Consider the following 27,083-nt stretch of genomic DNA (forward strand, 5'->3'; position numbering starts at 1 on the left):
CATTGTCGAGAGCTGTGGGGTCACAGATGAGGCTTGGATCCCATGTTGTGGTGGGTGTGGCATAGGCTGACAGCTACAGTTCTGATTAGACCCTTAGCCTGGAAATTTCCACATGCCATGCGTGTTGCCCTAAAAGCACACATACAAAAAGAAAGAAAATGTACACCTGTTTCTAAGGGTTTTATAGTTTCAGCTCTTAACTGTTTTTAGTCCATTTCAAATTAATTTTTGTATATGATCTGAAGGGCCCAACTTCATTCTTTTGTGGATACTCAGTTGTGCCATTTGTTCAAGACCATTCTTTCCCCACATTGAATGATCTCAGTATCTTTGTAAAAAATTAACTGACCACAGATACATGGGTTTCTTTACAGAATTCAGTTTGTTTGGTTTTTTTTCTTTTTTGCCCACCCCACAGCATACAGAGTTCCCAGGTCAGGGATCAGATCTGAGTCACTGTTGTGACCTACGCTGCAGCTGCAGCATCGCTGGATCCTTTAACCCACTGCACCAGGGCGAGGATCTAACCTGTGTCCTGGTGCTGTCGAGACACTACCGATCTCATTGCACCACAGCGGGACCTCCTAAAATATGAATATTATCACATTGATATTGATTTTTATGCCAGTACTATACTGTCTTGCTCACTGTACCTTCAGTAAGATTTGAAATTTAAAAAATGTGAGCCTTAACTTTGTCCTTTTTTTCAAATGATATGTTGTCTGTTCTTTGTCCTTTGAATTTTCAAATGATTTTAGAATCAGATTCTTCATTTTTGCAAAATGAAGTTGCAATTTTGATAAGGACTTCACTAAGCCTACAGATCAATTTGCAGAATACGGCTATCTTAACAATATTAAACCTACCATTCCACAAACACAGGATGCCTTTTCATTCATTTAGGTCTTAATTTTTCTGCAATGTTTTACAGCTTTCAGTGTACAACTTTCACTTCTTAAGGTAAATTTATGGCTATATGTATTTTGTTCTTTTTAATGCTATTATAAATGGAATTGTCCTGATATTCTTTTCAGTTTGTTTGTTTGTTTGCTTTTTAGGGCCAAACCTGCAGCATATGGAAGTTCCCAGGCTAGGGGTCGAATTGGAGCTACAGCCTACACCACAGCTACAGCCAACTCAGGATTCAAGCCAAGTCTGAAACCTACACCACAGCTCATGGCAACAACGGATCCTTAACCCACTGAGCGAGGCCAGGGATCAGACCTGCATGCTCATGGACACCTGTCAGATTTGTTTCCACCGCGCCACAATAGGAACTCCTCTTTTCAGATTTTTAATTGCAAGTTTATAGAAATACAACTGATTTTTATTTATTGATCTTGTATCCTGAAACCTTCCTTAATTCATTAATTAGTCCTAATAGTTTTGGCGGTTTTGAGGATTCTTTAGAGGCACATATGTAAGATCATGTTGGAGTTCTCTAGTAGCTCAGCAGGTTAAGGATCCTGCAGTTGCTGCTGTGGCATGGGGTCGATCCCAAGAACTTCCACATGCTATGGGCACAGCCCAAAAAAAAAGGTCATGTTACCTCCAAATATAGTTTTACTTCTTCCTTTGCAACTGGATGCCCTTTATTCCCTTTTCTTGTTTAATTGCCTTAGCTAGAACCTCCAGTGCAATGTTAAACAGGACTGGACATCGGAGTTCCCATCATGGCACAGCGGAAACAAATCTGACTAGGAACCATGAGGGTGTGGATTTGATCCCTGGCCCCGCTCAGTGAGTTAAGGATCCGGTGTTGCCGTGAGCTGTGGTGTAGGTCGTAGACGTGGCTCAGATCTGGTATTGTTATGGCTCTGGCGTAGGCTGGCCACCGTAGCTCCAATTCGACCTCTAGCCTGGGAGGTCAAAGGTGCAGCCCTGAAAAGACAAAAAAAAAAAAAAAAAAAAAGGATTGGACATCCTTGTCTTGTTCATGATCTTAGAAGGAAAGCTTTCAGTCCTTTCACCATGAATTATGTTAGCTTTTTGTGTGTGTGTTTTTCAGATGCTCTTGATCAGGATGAGAAATTTCCCTTCTACTCTGAGTTTGTTGAGTGTTTCTATAATGAAAGGGTGTTGGAATTTTGTCAAGTGACTTTTCTGTTTCAATTGAGATAAACTACGTTTCTTCCTCTTCATACCATTAATATGGTATGTTACCACTTGATTTTCATGTTGCACCAACCAATCTTGCATTCCTGAGATAAAATTCCACTTAGTCATGGTACAGAATAATTTTTGTGACTGAATTTGGTTTGCTAGTATACTGTTGAGGGTTTTTGCATCTATATTCATGAAGGACACTGGTCTATAGTTGTTTGGCTTTAGTATGAAGATGATGCCTTAATATGAATTATGGAGTTCACGTCATGGCTCAGTGGTAACAAACCCGACCAGTATCCATGAGGATGAGGGTTCGATCCCCGGCCCCACTCAGTGGGTTAAGGATCCACTGTTGCCGTGAGCTGTGGTGTAGGTCACAGACTCAGCTCAGATCCTGAGTTCCTGTGGCTGTGGAGTATGAGGGTAGCTGCAGCTCCAATTGGATACCTAGCCTGGGAACTTCCACATGTTGCAGGTGTGGCCCTAAAAAGACAAAAAATATGCATATACAATGAGTTAGGAAGTGTTCCCTATTTTTTTGGAAAGAACATGAGAACTGGTGTTAATCTTTAAATATCTGGTAGAATTCAACAGTGAAGCCATTTGGTTTTGGGTTTTTCTTCATTGCAAGTTTTTTTTCTTAGTAATTTAATCTGTTATAATTTAGATTGTCAACATCTTTTGTGTGTGTGTGTGTATGTGTGTGTTTTTGTTTTGCCTTTTCTTTCTTTTTTTTTTTTTTTTTTTTTTGTCTTTTCTAGGGCCGCTCCCGTGACATATGGAGGTTCCCAGGCTAGGGGTCCAATCAGAGCTATAGCCGCTGGCCTACACCACAGCCACAGCAACGCAGGATCCGAGCCATGTCTGCAACCTACACCACAGCTCACGGCAATGCCGGATCGTTAACCCACTGAGCAAGGGCAGGGACTGAACCCGCAACCTCATGGTTCCTAGTAGGATTCGTTAACCACTGCGCCATGACGGGAACTCCCTGTCAACATCTTTTTGAGTCACTTTTGATAATTTGTGAGTTCCTAGGAATTTGTCTATTTCATCTAGATTACATAATTTTAGTGTACAATAGTGTTGTTCATAGTGTTCCCTTATAAAGTTTTTGTTTCTGTAAGGTTAGTAGTAATGTCTCCTCTTTTACTCCTGATCTTAGTGATGTGAGTCATCTTTTTCTTGGTCAGTTCAGCCAAAGGTTTGTTAATTTTATTCATCTTTTCAAGGAACCAACTTTTGTTCTGACATTCTCTATTGTTTTCTATTCTCTGCTCTAATCTTTATTTCTTTTCTTCTATTTCCTCTGTGGTTTGGTTTGCTATTACATTTCCAGTTCCTTTTTTTTTTTTTTTTTTTTTTTTTGCCACACCCACAGCACGTGGAAGTTCCCAGACCAGGATCAGACCCATACCACACCAACAACTCAAGCTGCAGCAGGGACGATGCCAGATCCATAACCCACTGTGCCACAAGAGAACTCAATAGTTTCTTAAGGTAGAAGTTCAGGTTACTGATTTGAAGTGACTTTTTTTTTTTTGGTCTCTTGGTCTTTTTAGAGCCGCACCCATGGCATGTGGAGGTTCCCAAACTAGGGGTCAAATTGGAGTGCCAGCTGCCAGCCTACACCACAGTCACAGCAATGCCAGATCCGAGCCACATCTACCACCTACACCACAGCTCATGGCAATGCCAGATCCTTAACCCACTAAGGCTAGGGATTGAACCCTCATCCTCATGGATACTAGTCAGGTTCATTAACCATGAGCCACGATGGGAACTCCTGAAGTGACTCTTTTAAATGAAGGGTTTAAAGCTAGAAATTGCCCTCTGAGCACTGCTTTTGTTGGATCCTGTTAAGTTGTATATTGTGTCTTTTTCATTCCTCTCAAAATATTTTCTAATTCCCCTGTAATTTCATCTTTGATCCACTGGCTCTTTAGGAGTATACTGCTTAATTTCCACATGTTTCTGAACTTTCTTAATTTACTTCAAACTTCTACTGTCATTCCATTTACAGACAGAGAACATATTTTATATGACTTAAGTCTTTTTAATTATATTGAGACTTACTCTGCGGCCTGATAGTTTGTAGATAATGTTCCATATGCACTTGAGAAAAATGTATCTTCTCTTGCTGGGTAGAATGATCTATGTATGTGTGTTAGGTTTAATTGGTTTATATTATTGCTCAAGTTCTCTATTTCCTTACTCATCTATCTTGTTCTTCTATCCATTATTAGAAGTTGAGTATTAAAGTCTCCAACTATCACTGTTGAATTGTCTATTTCTCCTTTCAATTATCTCATATTTTGCTTCATAGATTTTTGGGGCTCTTTGTTATACACACACACGTGGTTGTCATGTATTCCAAGCTAGGGGTCAAATCAGAGCTACAGCTGCCAGCCTACCCCAAAGCCACAGCAACACCAGATCTGAGCTATGTCTGTGACCTATACCACAGCCCACTGCAACACCAGATCCTTAACCCACTGAATGAGGCCAGGGATTGAATCTTCATCCTCATGGACCCTAGTCAGGTTAGTTAACCCCTTAGCCATGATGGGAACTCCCGATTGTTATGTATCCTTAATGGATTAAGCCTTTTACCATTACATGTTGTTCTTTGTCTCAAGCAAAAAAAAGTCTTAAAGTCTATTTAGCTTTTTTTTTTTGTCTCTTTGTCTTGTTAGGGCTGCACCCGAGACATATGGAGGTTCCCAAGCTAGGGGTTGAATTGGAGCTGTAGCTGCCAGCCTACACCACAGCCACAGCAACATGGGATCTGAGCCACGTCTTTGACCTACACCACAGCTCGCAGCAACAACGGATCCTTAACCCACTGAGCAAGGCCAGGGATCGAACCCAAAACCTCATGGTTCCTAGTAGGATTCATTTCCATTGAGCTACAATGGGAACTCCTTTTCCCAATCTTTTAATCTGTTTGTCTGAATCTAAAGTGAGTCTTAGATTTACAAGGAGATCCTGCTGAGTAGCATTGAGAACTTTGTCTAGATACTCATGTTGCAACAGAGCAAAGGGTGGGGGAAAAATGTAATTGTAATGTATACATGTAAGGATAACTTGATCCCCTTGCTGTACAGTGGGAAAATAAAAAATAAATAAATAAATAAAGTGAGTCTTTTGTAGATAGCACAGGCCTTGGATCAAGTTTTCAATCCAGTCTCATTTAAATAACACCTTTCTTTAAGGAGCCTTCAAAAAGGCCTAGGGCTCTGTAATGTATACTGTGAAAAAACAGATTCAATACAGGTAGCATTACTTATGAAGGACTTAATCCAATTTTATTTCATAATTCTTTCAGCAATTTGTCATGTTACCTAGAACCAGTTTCTTTTTTTAATCTTTTTTTTGGCCATACCTGCAGCATATGGAAGTTCCTGGCCCAGGAACTGAACCTGCACCTCAACAGCAGCAACCTGGGCCACTGCAGTGACAATACCAATCCTTAACCTTCTGTGTCACAAGGGAACTCAAACGAGTTTCTTTTTATGATAAAGATGTAAAACATTACCCAAGTGCTGCTATGAGAGCAACACTTTTAAAACTGAGACACAGTCCAGATGTATTTAGAGATTTGCTACCATCTGGGTCTAATGCCCCCTGTGCTGGTATAACATGCAGTGTAGAAATGTATCATCAGCCATGGCACCAATCCACCTGCAGGAGCTACTGCTGATGGCCTACCCAAAGGCCATTTCCCTTTCATCTGTGATGGCAACACCCTAACCCAGTTTCTGTGTCTGCTCTACATCTCACAGACAAGGGAAAGCTGATTTGTCAAGGTGATCTCACCTTCCTTTAGTGGATAACTGGTTTCGAGGGCTGAGGGATAGAAAAGTTATTACCTAGTTTGGGTCAATGAGATGTGAAGAGATGTCTGTCCTGACTTTCCTTACCTTTGGACATATTTTAAGAAATCACAGATCTCCATATTAAGACAGCCTATATCAGAATTCCTATACAGGCCAAAAATTCTGTTAACAGTTTGATTAAGAATTTCTCAATTGGGAGTTCCCGTCATGGTGCAGTGGTTAGCGAATCCGACTAGGAACCATGAGGTTGCGGGTTTGATCCCTGCCCTTGCTCAGTGGGTTAACGATCCGGCATTGCCGTGAGCTGTGGTGTAGGTTGCAGACTCGGCTTGGATCCTGCGTTGCTGTGGCTCTGGCGTAGGCTGGGGGCTACAGCTCCAATTCGACCCCTAGCCCGGGAACCTCCATATGCTGCGGGAATGGCCCAAGAAATAGCAAAAAAAAAAAAAAAAAAAAAAAAAAAAAAAATAGAATTTCTCAATTGATCAAAAAATTAGGCTTTACTTTTCTATTTTAATATTTTATTCAAAGAGTTCAATTTTAGGAGTTCCCATTGTGACTCAGTGGTAACAAACCTGACTAGTATCCATGAGGACATGGGTTTGATCCCTGGGCTCACTCAGTGTTAAAGGTTAAGGATCTAGCATTGCTGTGGCTGTAGTGTAAGTAGGCAGCTACAGCTTCAATTCGACCCCTAGCCTGGGAACCTCCACATGCCTTAGGTGTGGCCCTAAAAAGTCAAAAAAAAAAAAAAAAAAAAAAAAGAGTTCAGTTTTAAACATCTGTAAGACATTAATTAATCCATAGTTATTTTATTTTTATTTTTAACATTATAAATTTAACTTCAAGTGGCAGAGGAAAGAAAAATATGTAATAAGACTGTATTTCAGCTGTGAAACCAAAAAAATCTTACTACCACCAGACAAACAAACCTAATCTATTAGGCATGTATATATTTTATTTTCCTTTAGGTGATATTTTTTGGAAAATTACACTTTCAAGTAAAAGCCCTTGCAAACAGAGCTGCTACTCTTTCCAAAAATAAAATCCGGTATCTAGATTTCAAAACTCACAAAACCCCATGGAAACGTCTAGTTTGTCAGCCAACAGTGGCATGCTCAAGTCAGTTTCACATCATAGGGAATAATCTATTACTAATTTTAATAGGCAAATTCCAATTCTAAATATTACTAGTGAGACTACTTCTATGACTAGTGATACTACTTGTTATTCCCAACTGTGTTGACAATTGTCTTATTGCTGAATTGTACGTGATAACTCTTCTTTGGCAACTTTTTATACTATCAATTAACACAACTGAACAACTATAAAGATTTGGATTAACTTTATACTTCAAAACTTTCAAAATTTCATTATAATTATTTATATGTAATTTCTTATAGGTGTTAGACTAGGAAAGCCTCCAAACATGCCTAGTGAAATATAATGACAACAAAAACAAAAATCACTACTAGCTTTTCAGTTGTATGTGCAAGTGTATAATTAAACTCAAACACCAGGGAAAATATTACAATGTTAGTGCCAACTCTCTATCAGATCTGTGATGGGACAAAAATTTAAATACAGAAACTAACATCAGGGGTATTGGTCAATTTTTCTGGAAGGCTATTTCATATGGATTCAAAATGGCCTAATTTAGCCAGACTATAATATGATTTCTCACTACAACATCTCATAAAATTAAAGTATACTGATAACTTAATTTTTAATCCTTGTTCTATGGAATAAGCCTATTTTGGAGGCTTGGCACAAGATTACCAAGAAATTTGAACAGGAAGCTCAAGTCCAGATGTAAAACTAAAACCTTTTCTACATATAATGAAATCATCACCTTAAATTATAAATGGCTTCCACTAAATACTACCACTCCAAAATTCACACAAAGTAAATCAACACAGGTATGGCAGAAAGTGCACTCTGAAGCATGTTCACATTTACAAAGATAAATGATGAAGTTGAGCCAGCAAAAGTTCAAACAGGCCTATATGCAAACATTTGTATGCAAATTTTCACAAGATATAAGAAATGATTCATTTCTGTAATTTTATGTACAGCCTGTATACAATTAAACAAATACAACTGAAAACATTTCTATGTAAAAGCCACAAAGTCAAATGATATACTAAATAACAGTCTTACAAATTGGTCTCTCTTATGAGTTAAGAGAATAACAACTGAGTAAGGTTCTAAGAAATGCCCTCTTCTTGATCAATCATTTCTGTTTTAACTGAAAAGACATCTGCTAGCATATGTTTGGGAATTTCTGAACCTCTGACTTTCAAGGCATAACAAGCATTCTCCACTTTGGCCAGACTTTGTTTCAAGGTATACAACTTCTTGGAAACCTCATAAGGTCCAGTATTGCCAATGAATGAAAACCCATCATAAACCTGACGTAAAAACTGGCTCACTTCAAAGGGGGTGTCAATGTCCCCATTCCCGACACTGTTAATACACATCCGCATCAACTCTCCAGTTAAATCAGCCACTCCCAGAAGGTAATCAACAGGTGTGAGTTTCAGGCTCCAGGTACCACACTGCTTATCCTGTGCATCAGAGGGGGGCTGGGAAAAAACACACACACACACACACAAAGAAAACACACCGTGAAAAAGAGGGACTGTGCATCTATCACATGTAAGGTACAAAATTAACAACAGATCATACTAATCTTCTCTAGATAAAATGATCCATTTTGCTAAATGACCATTCAAGGCAGCACAAGAGGAATTCATGCCCTCAGTAGGGAGCTGAACTTAGGAGTTTAAGATAATTTCGAGATCTAATACTGTTTCATTATAAAATCAACTATTTCCAACTTTACTTGACATACAAAATAAAATTAAAACATTCTTAAACAAGGCCTAATGCCTTTATTGAATGACACTGACTTGCTCATTTAAATGACCAATCATAAAGCCCTCCAGGTTTAGGACCCAGCCATGTTTTCCTCAGTCACTTAGTCCCCTCTGACCTCACCTCTATCCCCACTCAGCACTGACCATCATGCTACATCCTCCTTAGTTCCTTTAGGCTCCTAATTTTCTACTGCACCTGCCCAGCAAAAACACAACCCTGAATCAGTATTAAAATCTACTCTTGTTAGTGCTTTATTCAAGTGACTGAGTAGCACTGGGCTAAAAAAATAACAATAATCACAACTGTATAGAGTTTGTACCACTACAAATTACTCACCAATCCTTTTACTTATTCTTAGATGGTCCTCTCCAGTCTCTTCAAAGACTATTCCAAACCTTCACCACTCTCCTTCTCAGCCCCCTACTCACTCCCAAAGCTCTTCACTCTCATGAAACAATATTGCCTACTTTCACTGCCCTGGTTATTTGCCAGATCACCTGGCACAAGCTCTCTTAATTACCTTATCCCTAAAAAAAACAAAAAATGAAAAACGAAAAACTTATTTATGTCCACATCCATCTTTACCTTCTATCCTCCAGTCTCAGATGATGAGTTGTCCCTCCTCTTGTTTGAGGTTAACTCTTCCAAATGACCTTGACCCATCTCCTCCCACCTCTTCCAGGACCTTGCTTCATAAGGTGTATGCCCTTGGGCAAGTTATTTCATCTCTCTAAACCTCAGATTCCTCATCTGTAAAATGGGATAACAGTACCTACCTCAGAGGTGTATTTTAAGGATGAGATAACATTTACCAAGTTCCTGGCATAATGCCCAACACAAAGTAAACACTCAATAAATGTTAGCTGCTATCACCGTTACCACCACCACCACGTGTCTCCTCTCTCCACACCAGTTTCTCTTTCTCTACTGGATTCTTCCAGCAAGAGGCAATGCTACATAGTGACTAAACATGTAGTCTGACACTACATAGTGACATAATGTCTGTAAGAGACTTAGCTAGATGGGCTGCAGTTACACTGGAGGACGTTTAAGGCAGAGAGAACTGCAAAGGCGTGGTGAGAATTGTGACGTGTATTTGAGGAATTAGTGAGGTATTTCCTTTGAGTAAAATGTAAAGAAGTAGTAGAGGCTTAGTCTAGAAAGACAGAACAAGGGGAGAAGGTCACGTTAAGAAATCAGAACTTTACCTCTAGGTAACAGAGAGTCATTGAGCGAGGAAATGACCGAGTCAAATTTAGGTTTTATTAAGAGGACTCTGGTTGTTCTGTATCCAATACATGAATCCTAATGCCTCTGGACTCTTCAGAGACCATCTGGTCCAATCTTCTAAATACAGAGTGTAAGAAATGAGATCTAAGAAACACTGTAGGTAGTATAACTAGTTAATGGTAGAACTGAGTAAGTACCCAAAGTTAGCTTCCCAATTATCCTGACATAAAAGCACCCACTAAGTTTTGTTTCTATTGACTTATTAAGAGAAATGGAATCTTTTTGGAAAGGACAGATTGTGGGTGGCAGGTATGAAGAGGTGGCTGGTCATTTCCTAAGTCATTTATGAAAATGACCTTTGCTTAAGAAAACGTTAATGTTCTTTGTTTCTATCTTTAGACAGAAGGAGTTTCCTGGTTATAACGAAGAAGTCGATTTTGAAGAAAAAAAGTATATTAGAAAAACTAACAAATTTCAACTAACTGTCAAGGAAATAAATTCTGCTTAACTGATAATATGTATTAGAAACTAGGGGAAAGAAAATTCCTTAAAATGCAGTTTTTCAAGATGGATCTGAAGTACTTAGGAATAAAATATCATATCTATAATTTAAAGTAGTTTAGCAAAAGATATTTAGATGAAGCAAGTATGACAAAATGTTAACGAGTACTGAATCCAGGTAATGGGGTATATGGGTGTTCATGTGTTACAATTCTCTCCACTTTGTTATGTATTTGAAAATTTTCATAATAAAAAGTTTTTAAAAAATTAAATGATTCTGACAACACTCTCAACAGGCAAGTCAGAGAAAAATATCTTCCCCTAACTGAATTACCGGAATTTTTGGCACCAAAAAGAATCTTTAGCTCTAAAAGGAAAATTTCTTTATGAATGTGGTCTTAACATTATTAGAAGCGTAGCATATGACTATTGCAACACCATAACCGTAGAATAATTTCCTACCTAAATCCTCAGAACAGTACATGTCCTCTCAGTTTCTCTTTACCTTTTTGCCCTAACTTCTACTGTGAATTAGAACTCAAAAGGAAGGTGTAGTAACTTGCCTAAGATTTAAGAAGGAGGGTCAAATAAGCCTACCCTTCTTTCTGATAGGTAATGAATTAAAAATTTGAAGGAATTTTACTTCTCAAGATGAATTTCCCCCTTAATAAACTTCATATAATTTTTAAAATTGAGAAAATACAGGGTTTCCTTAAAGTAAGTTGTATCTCAGTCATGCCAAATTAAGTCTCACTTTCTTTTTCTTTCTTTCTTTTTTGGCTGCCCCCGAGGCATATGGAGTTCCCAGGCCAGGTATCAGGTCTGAGCCACAGTTGCAACCTATGTCACAGTTGTAGCAATGCTGGATCCTTAACCCACTGTGCAGGGTGGGGGATCAAACCTGCCTCCCACTGATCCAGCTGCAAAGGAACTCCAATCTCACTTTTCAATATTAACATTTTAGGAAATATTCAAGAAAATATGATTTTCACAGCTTCATCTACTTTGTGCCTACCTATCCTGACTCTGAGCGATTATTATAATAAAGAAAAACTGATGAAAAATAAAAAGAGAGAAACTGTTTAATTTTTTCTTGAACTATACTAAGTATCTTAGGAAGTCACCATATATTCAAATTTTACCTCACTGCCTGAATACTGTATCTAGAAACTCAAGGGGAAAAAATAGTATTTATTTAAAAGTTGAACTACAAAAGTTTCTCCTTCCTTAATTTAGAATAGCTAAATAATATTTCAGATACAAGCATTATGAACTAAGTGATTAACATCTCTCACTACATAACAAATTTATACAGACTTTTATAATGACAACTAACTACTGAGCACTTATCTGTCCTGACTTTTATAATGACAACTAACTACTGAGCACTTATCTGTTAAGTTATCTGTGCCTAACTTAAGACCTTTGATCAAATCCTTTAAAACACTCCTTTGAGGTAGATACCTGGCACAGGTCCCCTGTAGCTCACTTTGAGAAACACTGGCAGAGTAGACAAGGACACTCTCTGGCTTTGGATTCAAGACACCTGGCTTAAGGTTAGCAGTCACACTATTTGTGTAGCTTTTCATAAATTACTTAAAACTCTAAAAGTCTGTTTCCATCTTTGTAAAATGAAGGCGATAATTCTCACCTCATAAGAATAATAAAGGGATTAAATGAGAGAGTGCTTATAAAGGGCACATAGTAAATATACAGTAAAACCTAAGTGGACTTAGAGTAATCACTCAATAATGCTCTGGGTAAAGAGTATTATCTCCCTCCAACATACCCATAGTTGTTTCATCCACTAACTAAAATATTTAAAAAGACCATAATTGGGAATCTATGAAATCACACTTCAGAAAACATTCCCATCTCAACAGTCTTAGCATTATAAGCCAATAAATCTCCTATAATTATCATACTATTATATAAATTATGTGATAAATGTGAATTATGATTTTAAATTCTTACAGTCTTATTTTCTTTCCCATTTTCTTCTGTTGAAAATATCAATTGTTTGTTAATTTCATCCATGCTGATGAGTGATCGTGTTTTGATGAAGTGTTGAAAAGAGACAGCCTCCACGTATTCCTGCAGTCCTGAAAAACCAACCAAGAAAATGACTAAGGAATGGCCACTAATGAGGATGTCATAATAAAGAACTTCAGGGGGAAAAAACTGTAACTGCAATGTATACATCTAAGGATAACCTGACCCCCTTGCTGTACAGTGGGAAAATAAAAAAAAAAAAAAAAAAGAACTTCAAACTATTCAACACCTCACTCAACAAAAGCTTAAAGGATGCCTACTTAACATCAGTCCTAGATGGCTTCTTAGAATGCAAAGAACCAGCTGGGGACAGGTGGAGGCTAGCACTGAACAGAGCGAACACTTCTCTGACTGAACCTCAGGCAGCTCCAAAATAAATGTACTCAATTTCCCCTTGTACTTCATGAGGCCACTGGTCTTAAAAATCTACCTCTTTCTTACAGAGAAAGGGCAAAGCTTTTCAGAAAAATATTTTCTAAAGTTTTTTTTTTTTTTTAGTCTTTTGTCCTTTTAGGGCCGCACCCGCAGCATATGGAGGTTCCCAGGCTAGGGGTCTAATCGGAGCTATAGCCGCTGGCCTACGCCACAGCCACAGCAACGCAGGATCTGAGCCACGTCTGTGACCTATACCACAGCTCACGGCAACGCTGGATCCTTAACCTGCTGAGTGAGGCCAGGGATCAAACCCGAAACCTCATGGTTTCTAGTCAGATTCATTTCCACTGCACCACTCCCTTCTAAAGAATTTAAGAAAGGGCTATTACAAAAATGCTGATAGGCTTCATGGGAGTTCCCATCGTGGCTCAGTGGTTAATGAGTCCGACTAGGAACCACGAGGTTGTGGGTTTGATCCCTGGCCTTGCTCAGTGGGTTAGGGATCTGGCATTGCTGTGAGCTGTGCCGTAGGCTGCAGATGTGGCTCAGATCCCACGTTGCTGTGGCTCTGGTGTGGGCTGGCTGCTATAGCTCCGATTCAACCCCTAGCCTGGGAACCTCCATATGCCACAGGAGCAGCCCAAGAAATGGCAAAAAGACCAAAAAAAAAAAAAAAAAAATGCTGATAGTCTTCAACAAAAACTATACAGATTATTTTTTGTTCCCTTAAGCAGCAAAACAGATGATGATTCAAGCGAATGACACATAAAATTCAAGGTCATTTGACTTTTTAATTTTAATTGCTAAAAACACTGTAAATAATGCAGATCAAAGTGTCAAAATTCAAATTCATGTTTTTCTCATACTCGAAATCAATCCTTTCTGGGGGTTCCTGTCATGTCTTGGTGGAAAGAATCCAATTAGCATCCATGAGGATGTGGGTTCAATCCCTGGCTTCATTCAGTGGGTTAAGGATCTGGCGCTGCTGTGAACTGTAGTATAGGCTGCAGATGTGGCTGGAATCTGGCATTGCTGAGGCTGTGGTGTAGGCCAGCAGCTGCAGCTCCAATTTGACCCCTATGCCGAAGGTGTGGCCCTAAAAAAAAAAAAGCAATCCTTTCTGCTTTAGTAGTTTAGTATTTTTTTTTTAAAAAGCTAATGAGTAATACTAAAAATATCAGATATTTATTCTACAGAGTCCATACTGAATTAAATATAAAAAGGTAAAAAATAGTACTATAAATACCCTAAGTGTTTTAAAACAACCAAATTCTATAGCTACAAATTTTAACATTATTTTATCATGTCTTAATCTAGAAGGTAATAGAGGGAAAAAGCATTTCTTAAAATACTGTCATGTTAAGAAACTTAAGTCTTCTTTTTGAAGGTTTTATTGTAAAAGCAGGAAGAAGAGACTAAATTCAGGAAGAAAACCCAGAACTGGGTAGGTCATTGGTAACACCTCTCACCACAGAGGCCTGCATTCACACAACTCCCAGTAGCTGACACTACAAGTCAGGCCTGGTAGCAGCCGTGTTGAGGAGGTCAACCACTGCAGTTGTCAGTACATCAAATGCCATATGAGGGTCAAAGACACACAAGGAAAAGGATGACCTAGTTTTTATAACAATAAGAGGAAACAACTATATGAAAATAGCCTGACATATTAAGCAGCAAGTCATGCTAAAGTAAGGTCAGAAAACAGGTGCCTTCAGCTGACAGAATAAGACATGATAAGGACACTTTAATAATGAACTGTAACTGGAAAATGCTGAGAAATGTAACTGGAAGATGCTGAGAAATGAAATAATAAGTTTAACAAAACACGTAACTTTTTAATATTTACAATAAAAAATATTTCTGTACATTTTTAGTTTTAGGAATAGGTTCATAAAACCCAGTTCCCTTTCCTAAAGACAATCCACAGTTCTCATTTCCTCCCAGAAATACTTTATGCATACAAAGGCAAACAGCAACCAAATATGCTCGTGCCATTAGCTCTTATGAATCAGAGTTAAACAAGATACACTCAGATTTATGTACAAGGATATTCATCACTACAATAGAAAAGTCAAAAAAACTGAAAAGATCAATAATAGATGCGACACTTGTCACCATACTGTTTCTCAGCGCCATTATCACAGACAATGGAGGTGAACCCTTAAGCGTTTCTCCTTTGCGGCTGGCACAATGTTAAGCTTTGTTGGCAGAGGGCGCTCGAAGGGCAGCAAAGAAGCAGAAAGCTCCCTTCCTTGTTGTCAGTTTTCAAGTGCCCCTCTTGGCGGCCTTCTAAGCTGGGACAGCCAGAAGCTCGAAGTGGCCAGTAGCATGTCGCCTTTCTTTGGGGACATCTATCTTCCCTTAGAGATCTGGAAGAAGGCTTCTGGTGAGCCCCACCCTGGGCAAGTCCCACGATACGGCCCCTCCCCAGAGAATCCATGAGCACAACACCTCAGCAAACTTCTTTGCCATCTGAAGGGCCATAATTTCAGAGGGTGAGGGGAGGACTCTTCCAAAAGCTCCTTCCTTAGATGCTCTGCATCAGCCCTGGGCCAGTGGGTACCCCCTCTGATGTTCCTGTACTCTTCAGGGCATGTGGTGCCTCTTATAAAGTAATCCCCTACACAATTAACTCTTCATATTAAACTCTCCCTCTTCACACTACCATTCAGTTTCTGTCTGCTGTTTGGACTTTGATGAATACAACAGGGATGTGGGAAAATAAACAATGGTACCATATTGCCTTTACCCCTATGACCATATACGAGGCGGTCCATCTTTTGGCTGGCCAGCACAGCCAGCCTCGGGATCCAGATGCCACCCAACCTTAATGGATTCTCCCTGCCTCAGATGAGGCTTCCCCCGATACTGTCAACACTTTAACTCATTCATATCTCTTCCATGCATCGCCCTATCCTTCCTCCCAACTTTGGTTCTGTCTCTCTCCTCCCCTCCAGAGTGAATTCCTGAAGTAGCTCAACAACCACATCTCACACTTCACTGTAGCCTGAGCACATCTCTATACTAACACAGCTCTCACGAAAATTATCATACTGAGTAAGCCTAATGGATATTTTTTCAGTCTTAATCTTAGCAGCATTCAGCATTTTCACCACTCTTCTCCTTTAAACAAGCTTCCCTTTGGCTCCTCTGACAGCATCATCTTCCAGTTCCCCCTTTCTTCTACCTCCCTGGTCACGTCTTCCTGTTCTACAGCTCTGGGTCAGAGTCACATATATCCAAGTGGATATAAGACAATCCCGTCAGAGGGACCTCAAAATCAGCAGGTCCAACGATGAAATCAGTCTTCCTTCCAAACCTGGTCCTGTTTGTTTTGCCAATTCTAAGAGCTTCCAGGCCTTCCCTCATCCATTTTTTTTCTCTTATTATCCATTCTCACACCACAGACTGTTTTCACACCACTGCTCTGTTAGAATACAGAGCAAAATCATTAACATGGTTTATAAGAAGCTGCTTAGGAGTTCCTATTGTGGCTCAGTGGATTAGGAACCCAACTAGTATCCATGAGGATATAAGTTCATTATCTGGTCTCACTCAGTGGGTTAAGGATCTGGCACTGCCTCAAGCTGCAGTACAGGTTGCAGACGAAGCTCGGATCCCGTGTTGCCGGGGCTGCAGTGTAGGCCTGCAGCTGCAGCTCTGATTCAACCCCTAGCCTGGGAACTTCCACATGCCACAGGTGTGGCCCTAGAAAAGGGGAGGCGGGGGGAGAAGCTGCTTAATTCCACCCCACTTACATCATCAGCCTCAACTCATGCTATTGTCAAGTTATAATTCACAAAGATACACATTTCAAAGATGAGTACATAAACCCCTATTTGTGTGTCAGAATTGCTCTTAAAATCTTTTAAATAAAAAAAATGCAAGGCTTGCATGTACTCTAAACGAAATTTCCCCAGGGTTAATATAAACCACTACTTTTTCAATATTTCTAGGCATAGTCCTGCCCTCAAATTCTTATAGTTGGCTTACACTTCAGGGCCATACTGAGCAAAAATAGTGCTTTAAATGCTGGAATCCAACACAAGTAGCAAGGCCTTCCCTCTTGTGGTACATGTGGTAACTGATGGGTAGGAGAGAGTGTAGGAAGCAAGATTCCATCAGCTGAAGGTGGTGCACACAAACCTTCCTGGGGCTTCAATGTTATCTCAGTTTAATGGGATTAGCCAGGTAAGCCTGAAGATGAAGGATAATCATATCTATATACCTATAATCTCAAGCTGATTTGATAGTCAAGGTACAGACTCCAGTGTGTACTTCAAGGTAGAAGAAATCAGACAGAAGAAAGGTTATTACTTATACTGACCCAGTCTATTCTCTATTTTCTATGGCAATACTCTATGATGGGCCACTTGGCTAGCTACGGTACCCAGCTGCTTGGTCAAACACCTGTCTAAATGTGACTGTGAAGGCATTTTTTAGATGTGATTAATATTACTTAAATGACAGACTCTGAGTAAAGCAGATTACCCTCTATAATGGGGTGGGGTGTGGTAGGGCGGGGGTGGGGGAGGTCATCCAACTGGCTTTAAGACTTAAGAAGAGAGAATGAGGATTCCCCAAAGAAGCAATTCTACTCCAAAACTACAACAAAGAAACCCTAAGTTTCAACCTACAGATTTCAGACTCAAGATTGCAACATCAACTCTAACTGAAATTCCAGCCTGCCAGACTGCTTTACAAATTTCATACTTCCTAGCCCCCAAATCATGGAGGCCAACTCCTCCAAATAAATTACTACCTCCCTATCCCCTCCCTGCCTCTCTCTGTAACTCTTATTGCTTCTGTTCCACCGGAGGATCCTGCCATGTCTGGTGAGGCAGGATGTTTCAGCTGAATTCACATAAGTGGGCATAAAATGTAAAACTTCTATCACCTCTCCTTCCCTTCCCGTGCCCTACCTGTTTCAGTTCCTCACCCACACTGTGCCCTCTGACTTCTAGGGGTTTTGTGTGCTGCTCCCTCCAGCCTTCATTCGTACCACGCTCTCCTCGCTCTTTCACCTGATTAATTACTACCAATCCTGCAGAGTTCCAGCAAACAGCACCTTCTGAAAGAACTGTCTCACGCCACCCCATTCTAAGTCAAGCCCTTACTGTATGTTTACCTAGGACCATGTGACTTTCCTTTGTGGCACTAATCAGTTGTATTTATTTTTGCTTTTTTTAGGGCTGAACCCGTGGCATATGGAAGTTCTCAGGCTAGGGGTCGAATTGGAGCTACAGCCACCAGCCTATACCATAGCCACAGCAATGACAAATCCAAGTTGCATCTACGACCCACACCACAGCTCATGGCAACACTGGATCTCCAACCCACTGAGCAAGGCCAGGGATGGAACCCACATCCTCATTCTAGTTGGATTCGTTTCTGCTGCGCCACAATGGGAACTCCCTTTTTTTTTTTTTTTTTTTTTTTGTGGCACATGGAAGTTTCTGGGCTAGAGATTGAACCCACACCTCCAAAGCAACCTGAGCAGCTGCAGAGACAACACCATATCCTTAATCTACCGCACAAGAAATCTTTTAAAAAAGAAAAAAGCAGCAAAACTAAACTATTCCTGATTCTCTCTTTTTTTCTTATTAGGGCTAAACCCTCGGCACATGGAGGTTCCCAGGCCAGGGGTCTAATTGGAGCTGTAGCCGCCAGCCTAAGCCAGAGTCATAGCAACTCCAGATCCGAGCCATGTCTGCGACCTACACCACAGCTCACAGCAACGCCGGCTCCTTAACCCACTGAGGCCAGGGATCGAACCCGCAACTTCATGGTTCCTAGTCAGATTCATTTCCACTGCGCCACGATGGGAACTCCTATTCCTGATTCTGAATGAACTTTACTTAACAAAGATACTAACAATAAGAGGACATACTGGTAAAATGTCATTTCTTTGTGAATGAAAAAAACATCTGGATGAATTCATTAGCTATAGAGTTGTTTTATCCACCCGAACCAATTCAGAGCATGGAAAATTATTTTAATGAAAATATTTTAAAAGACAATTTGTAGTTAATAAAATCAATTAAATGCAACCAACATTCAGGACTATGTCTCAATTATAAAATCACAGTACCAGACATCCTGATCTCTGTGATACTTGTCAAATTTAGACTGGTATGAACTATCCTTCCTATTGAAAATGTCAAAAAAAAAAATCTTTCCTGGAGTTCCTGTCATGGCTCAGTGGTTAATGAATCCAACTAGGAACCATGAGGTTGCGGGTTCGATCCCTGGCCTTGCTAAGTGGGTTAAGGATCCGGCGTTGCCGTGAGCCATGATGTAGGTTGCAGACGCAGCTCGGATCCCGAGTTGCTGTGGCTCTGGCATAGGCTGGCAGCTACAGCTCTAATTAGACTCCTAGCCTGAGAACTCCATGTACCTCGGGTGTGGCCCCAGAAAAGGCAAAAAGACAAAATAAATAAATAAAATAAAATGGTTGCAGTCTTATGGACAAATGCATAAGAAAAAATATCAAATTCACCAAATAGGGTAAACAACATAAAATTGACCATTATAACCACTTTTAAGGGTACAGGTATGTCACATTAAGGTCATTGACATTGTTGTGTAATCAAAACCACCATCTCTCTCCAGAAAGCTTTTCATCTTACAAAACTCATTCTCTATACCCATTAAATAACTTCTCCTTCTCTCTCCCTTAGCCTCTACCAAAGAGCATTCTATTTTGTCTCTATGAATTTAACTCCTCTGGCTACCTCATATAAATGGAACCATACAGTATTTGCCCCTTTATGACTGGTTTATTTCACTTAGCATCACGTCCTCAAGATGTACTCGTGTTGTAGCCTGTGTCAGAATGCCCTTAATAGGTGAATAATACTGCACTGTATGATGGACCACATTTTGTTTACCTACTCGTTCATCAGTGGACACCTGGATTTTTTCCACCTTTAGTGTATTGTGAATAATACTGCTATGAACATGTATACAAATATCTGCTCGAATCCCTGCTTTCAATTCCTTTGGGTATATACTGAGAAGTCTGCAGAAAGACTTTAAATAATGTATACATCAAATATTAGTGGTACCTTACCAAGTCTAGAGTGTCAATTATATCTAAAATAATGCATCCGGTAGTTTACACCCAGCTTTTTAAAGCTCATTATAACCTTACATGGCTGTATCGTTATCCTTCCTTTATGGATGAACAAATTGAGGTTCTAAGAAATTAAGAAATTCACTCAGGTCATATAATGAGTGAAAAGCATTTCTATAAATTAGAAGCTCACCCCCTTCCCACATTACCTGCTTCTTTACATTCTACTTCCATATAAAACATATTCTCTTTTTCTCACTTTTTCTCCCCACTAAATCCCCGGTTCAGCTTTTCTCCGTGCTTTAATCTTATTCCCTAATCTCTCATACTATATACTTTCATGATGCTGTGCTGGTTGGTGTCTATGCTGCCCTCTTAAATCTCTTCCTACCTGTAAAAAGCAAGTTTAAATGTTTGATACATTCCAGTCAAGGCAGCACTCATTTCTAGAAACCCACTACATAAAATGTATACTTCAATTAAATGTCTCAGTTGGCTCTGCATTATAACAGCTGTATAAACCACCTTTTCCACCCTAGAACTCTGAGGGCAAGAATCATCCCTTTGTTACAACTCCTTTGTTACAACTCCTGCTCCTTCCCCCATTCCCAAAGACAGCATTTCATGTGTAGAAGAGACTCATATGTTTAGTTAACTGCTAAGCATATAATAAATCTCTCCTTGTTCCTCCTCATAAGCTGTATTTTATTTTAGCTCTAGGTGCTTTAACAACATTAATATTCTGTATTCAAAGGTTCAGAACTATCTAACTGTACTTTATAGTACTTTGGACTTAAATTAAGTCCATTAAGACATATTCTGGGTGTTCCCGTCATGGCTGAGCGGAAACAAACCTAACATCCATGAGGACAAAGGTTCGATCCCCAGCCTTGCTCAGTGGATTAAGGATGTGGAGTTGCTGTGAGCTGTGGTGCAGGTCGCAGACTTGGCTCAGATCCTGCGTTGCTGTGGCTGTCATGTAGGCCGGCAGCTACAGTTCCAATTCAACCCCTAGTTTGGGAACATCCAATATGCCACAGATGCAGCCCTAAAAAGAAAAAAAAAAAAGAAAAAGAAAGAAAGACATACTCTGGAGTTCCTGTTGAGGCTCAGTGGTGACGAACCCGACAAGAATCCATGAGGACATGGGTTCGATCCTTAGCCTCACTTAGTGGGTTAAGAATGCAGCACTGCCATGAGCTGTGGTGTAGGTCACAGACGCAGCTTGGATCTGGTGTTGATGTGGCTGAGGTGTAGGCCAGCAGCTGCAGCTTCAACCCCTCCCCTGGGAATTTCCATATGCTTCGAGTGTGGCCCTAAAAAAAGCAAAAGGAAGAGAGAGAGAGAGAGAGAAAGAAGGAAGGAAGGAGGGAGGGAAGGAAAGAAGGAAAGAATGGGAAAGAGAAGAGAGAAAGAAGACAGTCTTGGAAGATTATAGAGTTTGAACTGATGAAGTTCAGAATTAGAACTCATGGGTTATCTAATCTACTTTCTCTGGCCATGTCCCTGGCATATGATGTTCTCAGGCCAGGGAATGAACCCTCGTCATAGATGCAACTCAAGCCACAGCAGTGCCAATGCCAGATCCTTCACCTGCTACACCGCATGGGATCTCCCCGGTTTAATTTCTGTAGGGAAGAAGAGCCCTCAAAATTCATCTGTGGTATCAACCTCTATTGATGTGGGCGGCTATTACACATTATGTTTTCAAGTATACCTAAAATTATTATTTAAGTTGTCCTTGGGATGTTTTTGATTAGAGTTACTTCAGAGAGGGGGTGGCCATTTCTACTCTACAGAAATTAGGTTTCAAAATATACCAGAGAGAAAGTTCAAGGACATCTGGTCCCAAACACTGGAAGCATTTTTGGTCACATCTAGGTAAAAGGATGTTTAAAAAAGTTATGTTTCAACTTGATGAAAAGGACATCCGCTATTTTCAGTGAATAATCCCCAAGGTGATTTTCAACCTACTGCTATATTCCATCAAACAATGCCTTCTCCTTCTGCTTCTGCCTTGGATAGAATCCAATTAGAATTATTTAAAAAATCAGCTGCCAGTAAGAGAGAAGTCTTTAGGCTGCTTTTACATAATTTGTTATTTTTCTACTTGTTCTCCTTAAGAACATACACAAGGAAACCCAATTAAAAGTTTTTGATTATTTTTACTATACATCCAAGTCCAAATCTCCATCAAAAACTATATATAAATGTAAACAGACAAGACAAAAGTTTCATCATAAATTCAAATTTCAGGTCTCAACTTTCTTCCTAGGCATTTAGTGTTTTAGAATATTATCTGCCATTTGACACAGCAATTCCATTGCTAGGGGGATATACCCAAGAGAACCCAAAGCATATGTTCACACAAGGATCTGTAGGAATGTTCACAGTGGTATTATTAACAACAGCCAAGAAGCAGAAAACAAACCAAATGTCCATCAGCTGATGAATGGATAAACAAAATGTGGTGTATCTGTACAATGAACTATTATTCACCACAAAAAGGAATAAAGTGCTAATACGCTATGACACAGATTAACCTTGAAACATTATGCTAAGTGAAAGAAGCCACAAAAGGCCACACACTGGTGATTCTATTTCTATGAGGTAGGTGTCTAGAAGAGGCAAATCCATGGAGACAGAATGTAGATCAGTGGTTGCCAAGGGTGGGGGTATCGGGGTGGGGGAAGCAAGATGGAAAGTGATGGCGAACGGCTAAGGGGTTTCTTTTGGGTTTGATGAAAATATTCTGGAATTAGCTAGTAATGACAGCTGCACAGCCTTAGGGTTATACTGAAAACCACTGAACTGTATGTATAATTTAAAAGGGTTAATTTTATTTTACTTTCTTATTTTTTTGTCTTTTGTCTTTTTAGGGCCACTCCCAAGGCACACGGAGGTTCCCAGGCCAGGGGTCTAATCGGAGCTGTAGCTGCCAGCCTACAACACAGCCACAGCAACACAGGATCCGAGCCTAGTCTTCGACCTACACCACAGCTCACAGCAACGCCAGATCCTTAATCCACTGAGCGAGGCCAGGGATCGAACCCACAACCTCATGGTTTCTAGCCAGATTTGTTAACCTGTTAACCACTGAGCCACAATGGGAACTCCCCTAAAAGGGTTAATTTTATATGTAAATTATACCTCAATTTTTAAAAACTGCATTCGGAACTATTTGTAAGAATATCACCCGAATTTTTTCAAAAGTTAGCTTTACAAAATCAATGAAATGTTAAAGTAAAATCAGATCCAGATTTGATTCACAGGCCACTCTGCTAAAAACATACAAACATATAAACTGTACATCGAAAATTAATGTTATTTATAAGCCTTAGCTTTGCTAAGTATTTGCTAGTATACTACCAATAGTAAAACAAATGCAACTGCACCAACTTGGATTTTGTCTGATTTGAATTTTATCTGAGCAAGGCTTTTACATTAGCACTGAAGAGAGTATGTTGAGCAAATAAGTATTACTGAGCTTTTACCCAAAATGAAAATAAATTTTAGAATTTAGCACACTAGTACAAATTAATTCTGCTAAATTCCAGGAGGAGGAGAACAAACTTCTGGTAACAGCTATGTCCCAAAGTAAGACGTGGGTTCCATAAACTTATTTCATTTAGTTTTCAAAGCAGTCCATGAGGCAGCTACTACTGTTCCCATGTCGCTGTGGTTGTGGTGTAGGCCAGCAGCTGTAGCTCTGATTCGACCCCTAGCCCAGAAACTTCCATATGCCGTGGGTGCAGACCTAAAAACAAAAAACAAAAAGAGAGAAAGCGATAGTTCTGGGGTTCTTTCCTGCTTTCTTTTCAATGTATTAGCTCACAATTAAAAGAGGCTATTATTTTTCCAAAATGATACCCTAGCCACCATGTACCATAATACCAAGAAATAATAGTAAATTATGTGTGGGGGACACTATTACATACCCTGTTAGGACATGGTAAATTAAGACAGTGTGTCAAGGAATAAAGACCTTTTGGACTTGGTGAATGTGTCCAAACTGAGCAAGATGTTCCTGACTTAGCGCCCCCACCAAAACCTTGTCAACCAACAGGCCTCATCTCAAAAGAGTAACTTTCTGAAACAAGATTTCAGAAAGGCTCTAAGAATGTTCAAAGAGGAGTTCCCGTCATGGCTCAGTGGTTAACGAATCCAACTAGGAGCCATGAGGTTGCAGGTTCGATCCCTGGCCTTGCTCAGTGGGTTAAGGATCCCCCCAAAAAAGAATGCTCAAAGATAAAAAAAAGAAACTACGTAAAAAGACCTTCATACACTTGGACAGTCTAAGCAGTATGTACTTAACATTTATCTCAAAACAATGTTCAGAAACTGAGTCTTTATCTCAGAAAATGCCTATGGGAGATTTCTTTTTTTTTTTGGCAACCTCTTGGCAGAGGGAGTTCCCAGGCCAAGGATTGAATCCAAGCTGGAGATGCAACGTATGCCACTTAAAGAGGGAACCTTAACCTGCTGCACTGGGTGGGGGCTCAAACCTGAGGCCCTGCTGCTGCAGAGACACTGTCAATCCCAATGCACCACAGTGGGATCTCTGAAAGATTTCCTCATGGTCACAGGATTCGCCACAGAAGTTTTTCGCATGATTTAACACTTAACAAACTGATTAAAACAGTCACTGAAAAATGTTTACTGGGAGTTCCCCTCATGGCTCAGCAGAAACGAATCTGACTAGCATCTATGAGGACGCAGGTTCGATCCCTGGCCTCACTCAGTGGGTTAAAGATCCAGCACTGCCGTGAGCTATGGTGTAAGTCTCAGACACAGCTCAGATCCCATGTTGCTATGGCTGTGGTGTAGGCCAGCAGCTGCAGCTTCAATTTGACCCCAGCCTGGGAACCTCCATATGCACTGGTGCGGCCCTATGAAGACCAAAAAAAAAAAAAAATTTTTTACTGAATCATCATACATTTAAATGCACATTTAAAGTATGTCTATTTTACTTACGTATATAGGTGAAATTAAAGGAACTATGAGAGTCTTTAACCAGATACGAGATCTGGATCCTCAAATTAAAACCTCTGGTTTTGTACTAAACAATTATATATTTATTTAGTACTTTATAAAGTACCAAATACATCTAGCAGAGAGGAGATGGACTAGCAGAAAGTTTATCAGAGCAGTAAAACAAGTCAGACTCTAATTCCATCTCTAAATTCATTTACAAAATGAGTGCTAGGACTAGACGTCCTCCAATCACTCTTTCAATTATAAAATTATATTCAAATTAGGCAAATAAATGCTTTCAAGTCAAATTAAGATATATTCAGAAAAAAATTAAATTCATCAATATGCATATGTCTGGACTTCCCTCTAAAATGTATGGGAAATTACTGTGCTGGGTAGAGAAAAACTAACTATACATATTTCATTGCTTTTGGCTCCGAGAGCCTATTTCCCATTCTCCCCTGATGTGAGGTGTGGCCATGTGACTGGCCAATAAAATGTGGGCAGAAGTGATCTATGCCACTTTGAGAGCTGGCCCAAAAAAACCTCAGTCACCACCCTGCACTCCTCTTTCCCACAACCTGCCAGTTGTATGTTGATGCCCTGGCTCATCTTGGAAACTGTGTACTGATAATAACAGAGCCCCCAAGTCCCTGAATGACTAGGTGGGTGGAACACTCAAACCACCACCAAAAAGCCTGGACTTTTTTTTTTCTTTTTCTTCTTTGGCCACCCAATGGCATACAGAGCTCCTGGGCCAGGGATCGGATCCCAGCCACAGTTGCGACCTACAGGGCAGCTGTGGCAATGTAGAATCCTTAACCCACTGGGCCATTTCAGGGAGAGATGCCACAGATCCCACTGCACCACAGCAGGAACTCCACAAAGTATGACTTTAAATGAGAAAGAAATGACTACTATTTTGTTAAGAGGCCTAAATGTCACAGTTTTATTTGTTTTAGTCCTTTGTTTTATGTGAACTAACAGTTCTGGCACACTAAATCTCACGAAAAGAAAAATTCAGTTTTTTGTTATATCGCTCCTTTCACCAAATTCTTCCATTATTTATTTGAAAGGCATAAAGATCTTCATATCCTAGTTGATTTTTTCAGTAAGCCTTCTCAATTTTGCTAGTAGGCTGAAAAAATATCAAATTTCTCTATACTGATATAGTGAGAATCTATATCACTTCTAACAGAAGAAGATCCCTAAATACTAATATTGATCCTATTTCTGCTATTTTGCCTAAGTAACGGTCCCTGGAAACATGTTTCCTTGTGGAAGGAACAAAAAACAGTCAAACAAAAATTTGCAGAAACAATTCAAATAAATATTTGGTTGAACAATAACAAAGTCCTTTAAAAAGTTTTGCTCGGAGTTCCCGTCGTGGCACACTGGTTAACGAATCCGACTAGGAACCATGAGGTTGCGGGTTTGATCCCTGGCCTTGCTTGGTGGGTTAAGGATCTGGCGTTGCCGTGAGCTGTGGTGCAGGTAGCAGACGCGGCTCGGATCCCACGTTGCTGTGGCTCTGGCATAGGCTGGTGGCTACAGCTCCGATTAGACTCCTAGCCTGGGAACCTCCATATGCCGAGGGAGCAGCTCAAGAAAAGGCAAAGACAAAAATAAATAAATAAATAAATAAAAATAAAGTTTTGCTCTTCATTCTGCCAATGTTTATCAAATAGCTATTAAGTGTCTAGGATACATGAGTTTACAGTAACAAAAAAAATCTGTGTAGATTTGTAGAGTCCACATTCTAGCAGAGAAACAATAAAGAAACATAAATAAGGAGATTACAGAGTATGTCGAAAGGTGTTAAGTGCTACGGGTTTTAAAAAAAAAAAAAAGAGCAACACAAGAGCTATATATGTGCACTAGGTTTATAAGAAAAGCCCTCCTATCTGGGAAGGAGGTGAATTCAAGCAAGCAAGATAAAACCTTTACTCAGTGATAGGTTCTAAAGTCAACAGGTAAATTAAACCTGTATGATAAGAAACCAATGGTACCACACACTAGCTTAAGACCTTGGACAAGCTGCTTAACTCGTT

The 27,083-nt window shown here is 39.8% G+C and overlaps 1 protein-coding gene across 2 annotated transcripts in view; it reads right to left on the reverse strand.

The window, feature by feature from the left end:
* Window positions 1-6,741: 6,741 nt before the first annotated feature.
* Window positions 6,742-27,083, reverse strand: part of TSNAX (translin associated factor X) — a 31,070-nt gene continuing 10,728 nt past the window's right edge. Inside the window, exons 5-7 of one of the 2 annotated variants that reach the window (XR_014825572.1) lie at window positions 12,531-12,658; window positions 9,411-9,575; window positions 6,742-8,530 (exon numbers count right to left, since the gene is read on the reverse strand). Coding sequence is in view for 1 of the 2 variants with exons in the window: in NM_001243607.2 (NP_001230536.1) it covers window positions 8,153-8,530; window positions 12,531-12,658 (506 nt within the window). In the remaining variant the exon portion in view is untranslated. 2 annotated transcript variants of the gene reach the window in all.

Source organism: Sus scrofa, chromosome 14 (assembly GCF_054392235.1).
Source record: "Sus scrofa isolate SSC_HxYL_T2T_F1_AM1 chromosome 14, Sscrofa_HxYL_maternal_Yorkshire_Landrace_v2.0, whole genome shotgun sequence".
Lineage (NCBI taxonomy): Eukaryota > Metazoa > Chordata > Mammalia > Artiodactyla > Suidae > Sus > Sus scrofa.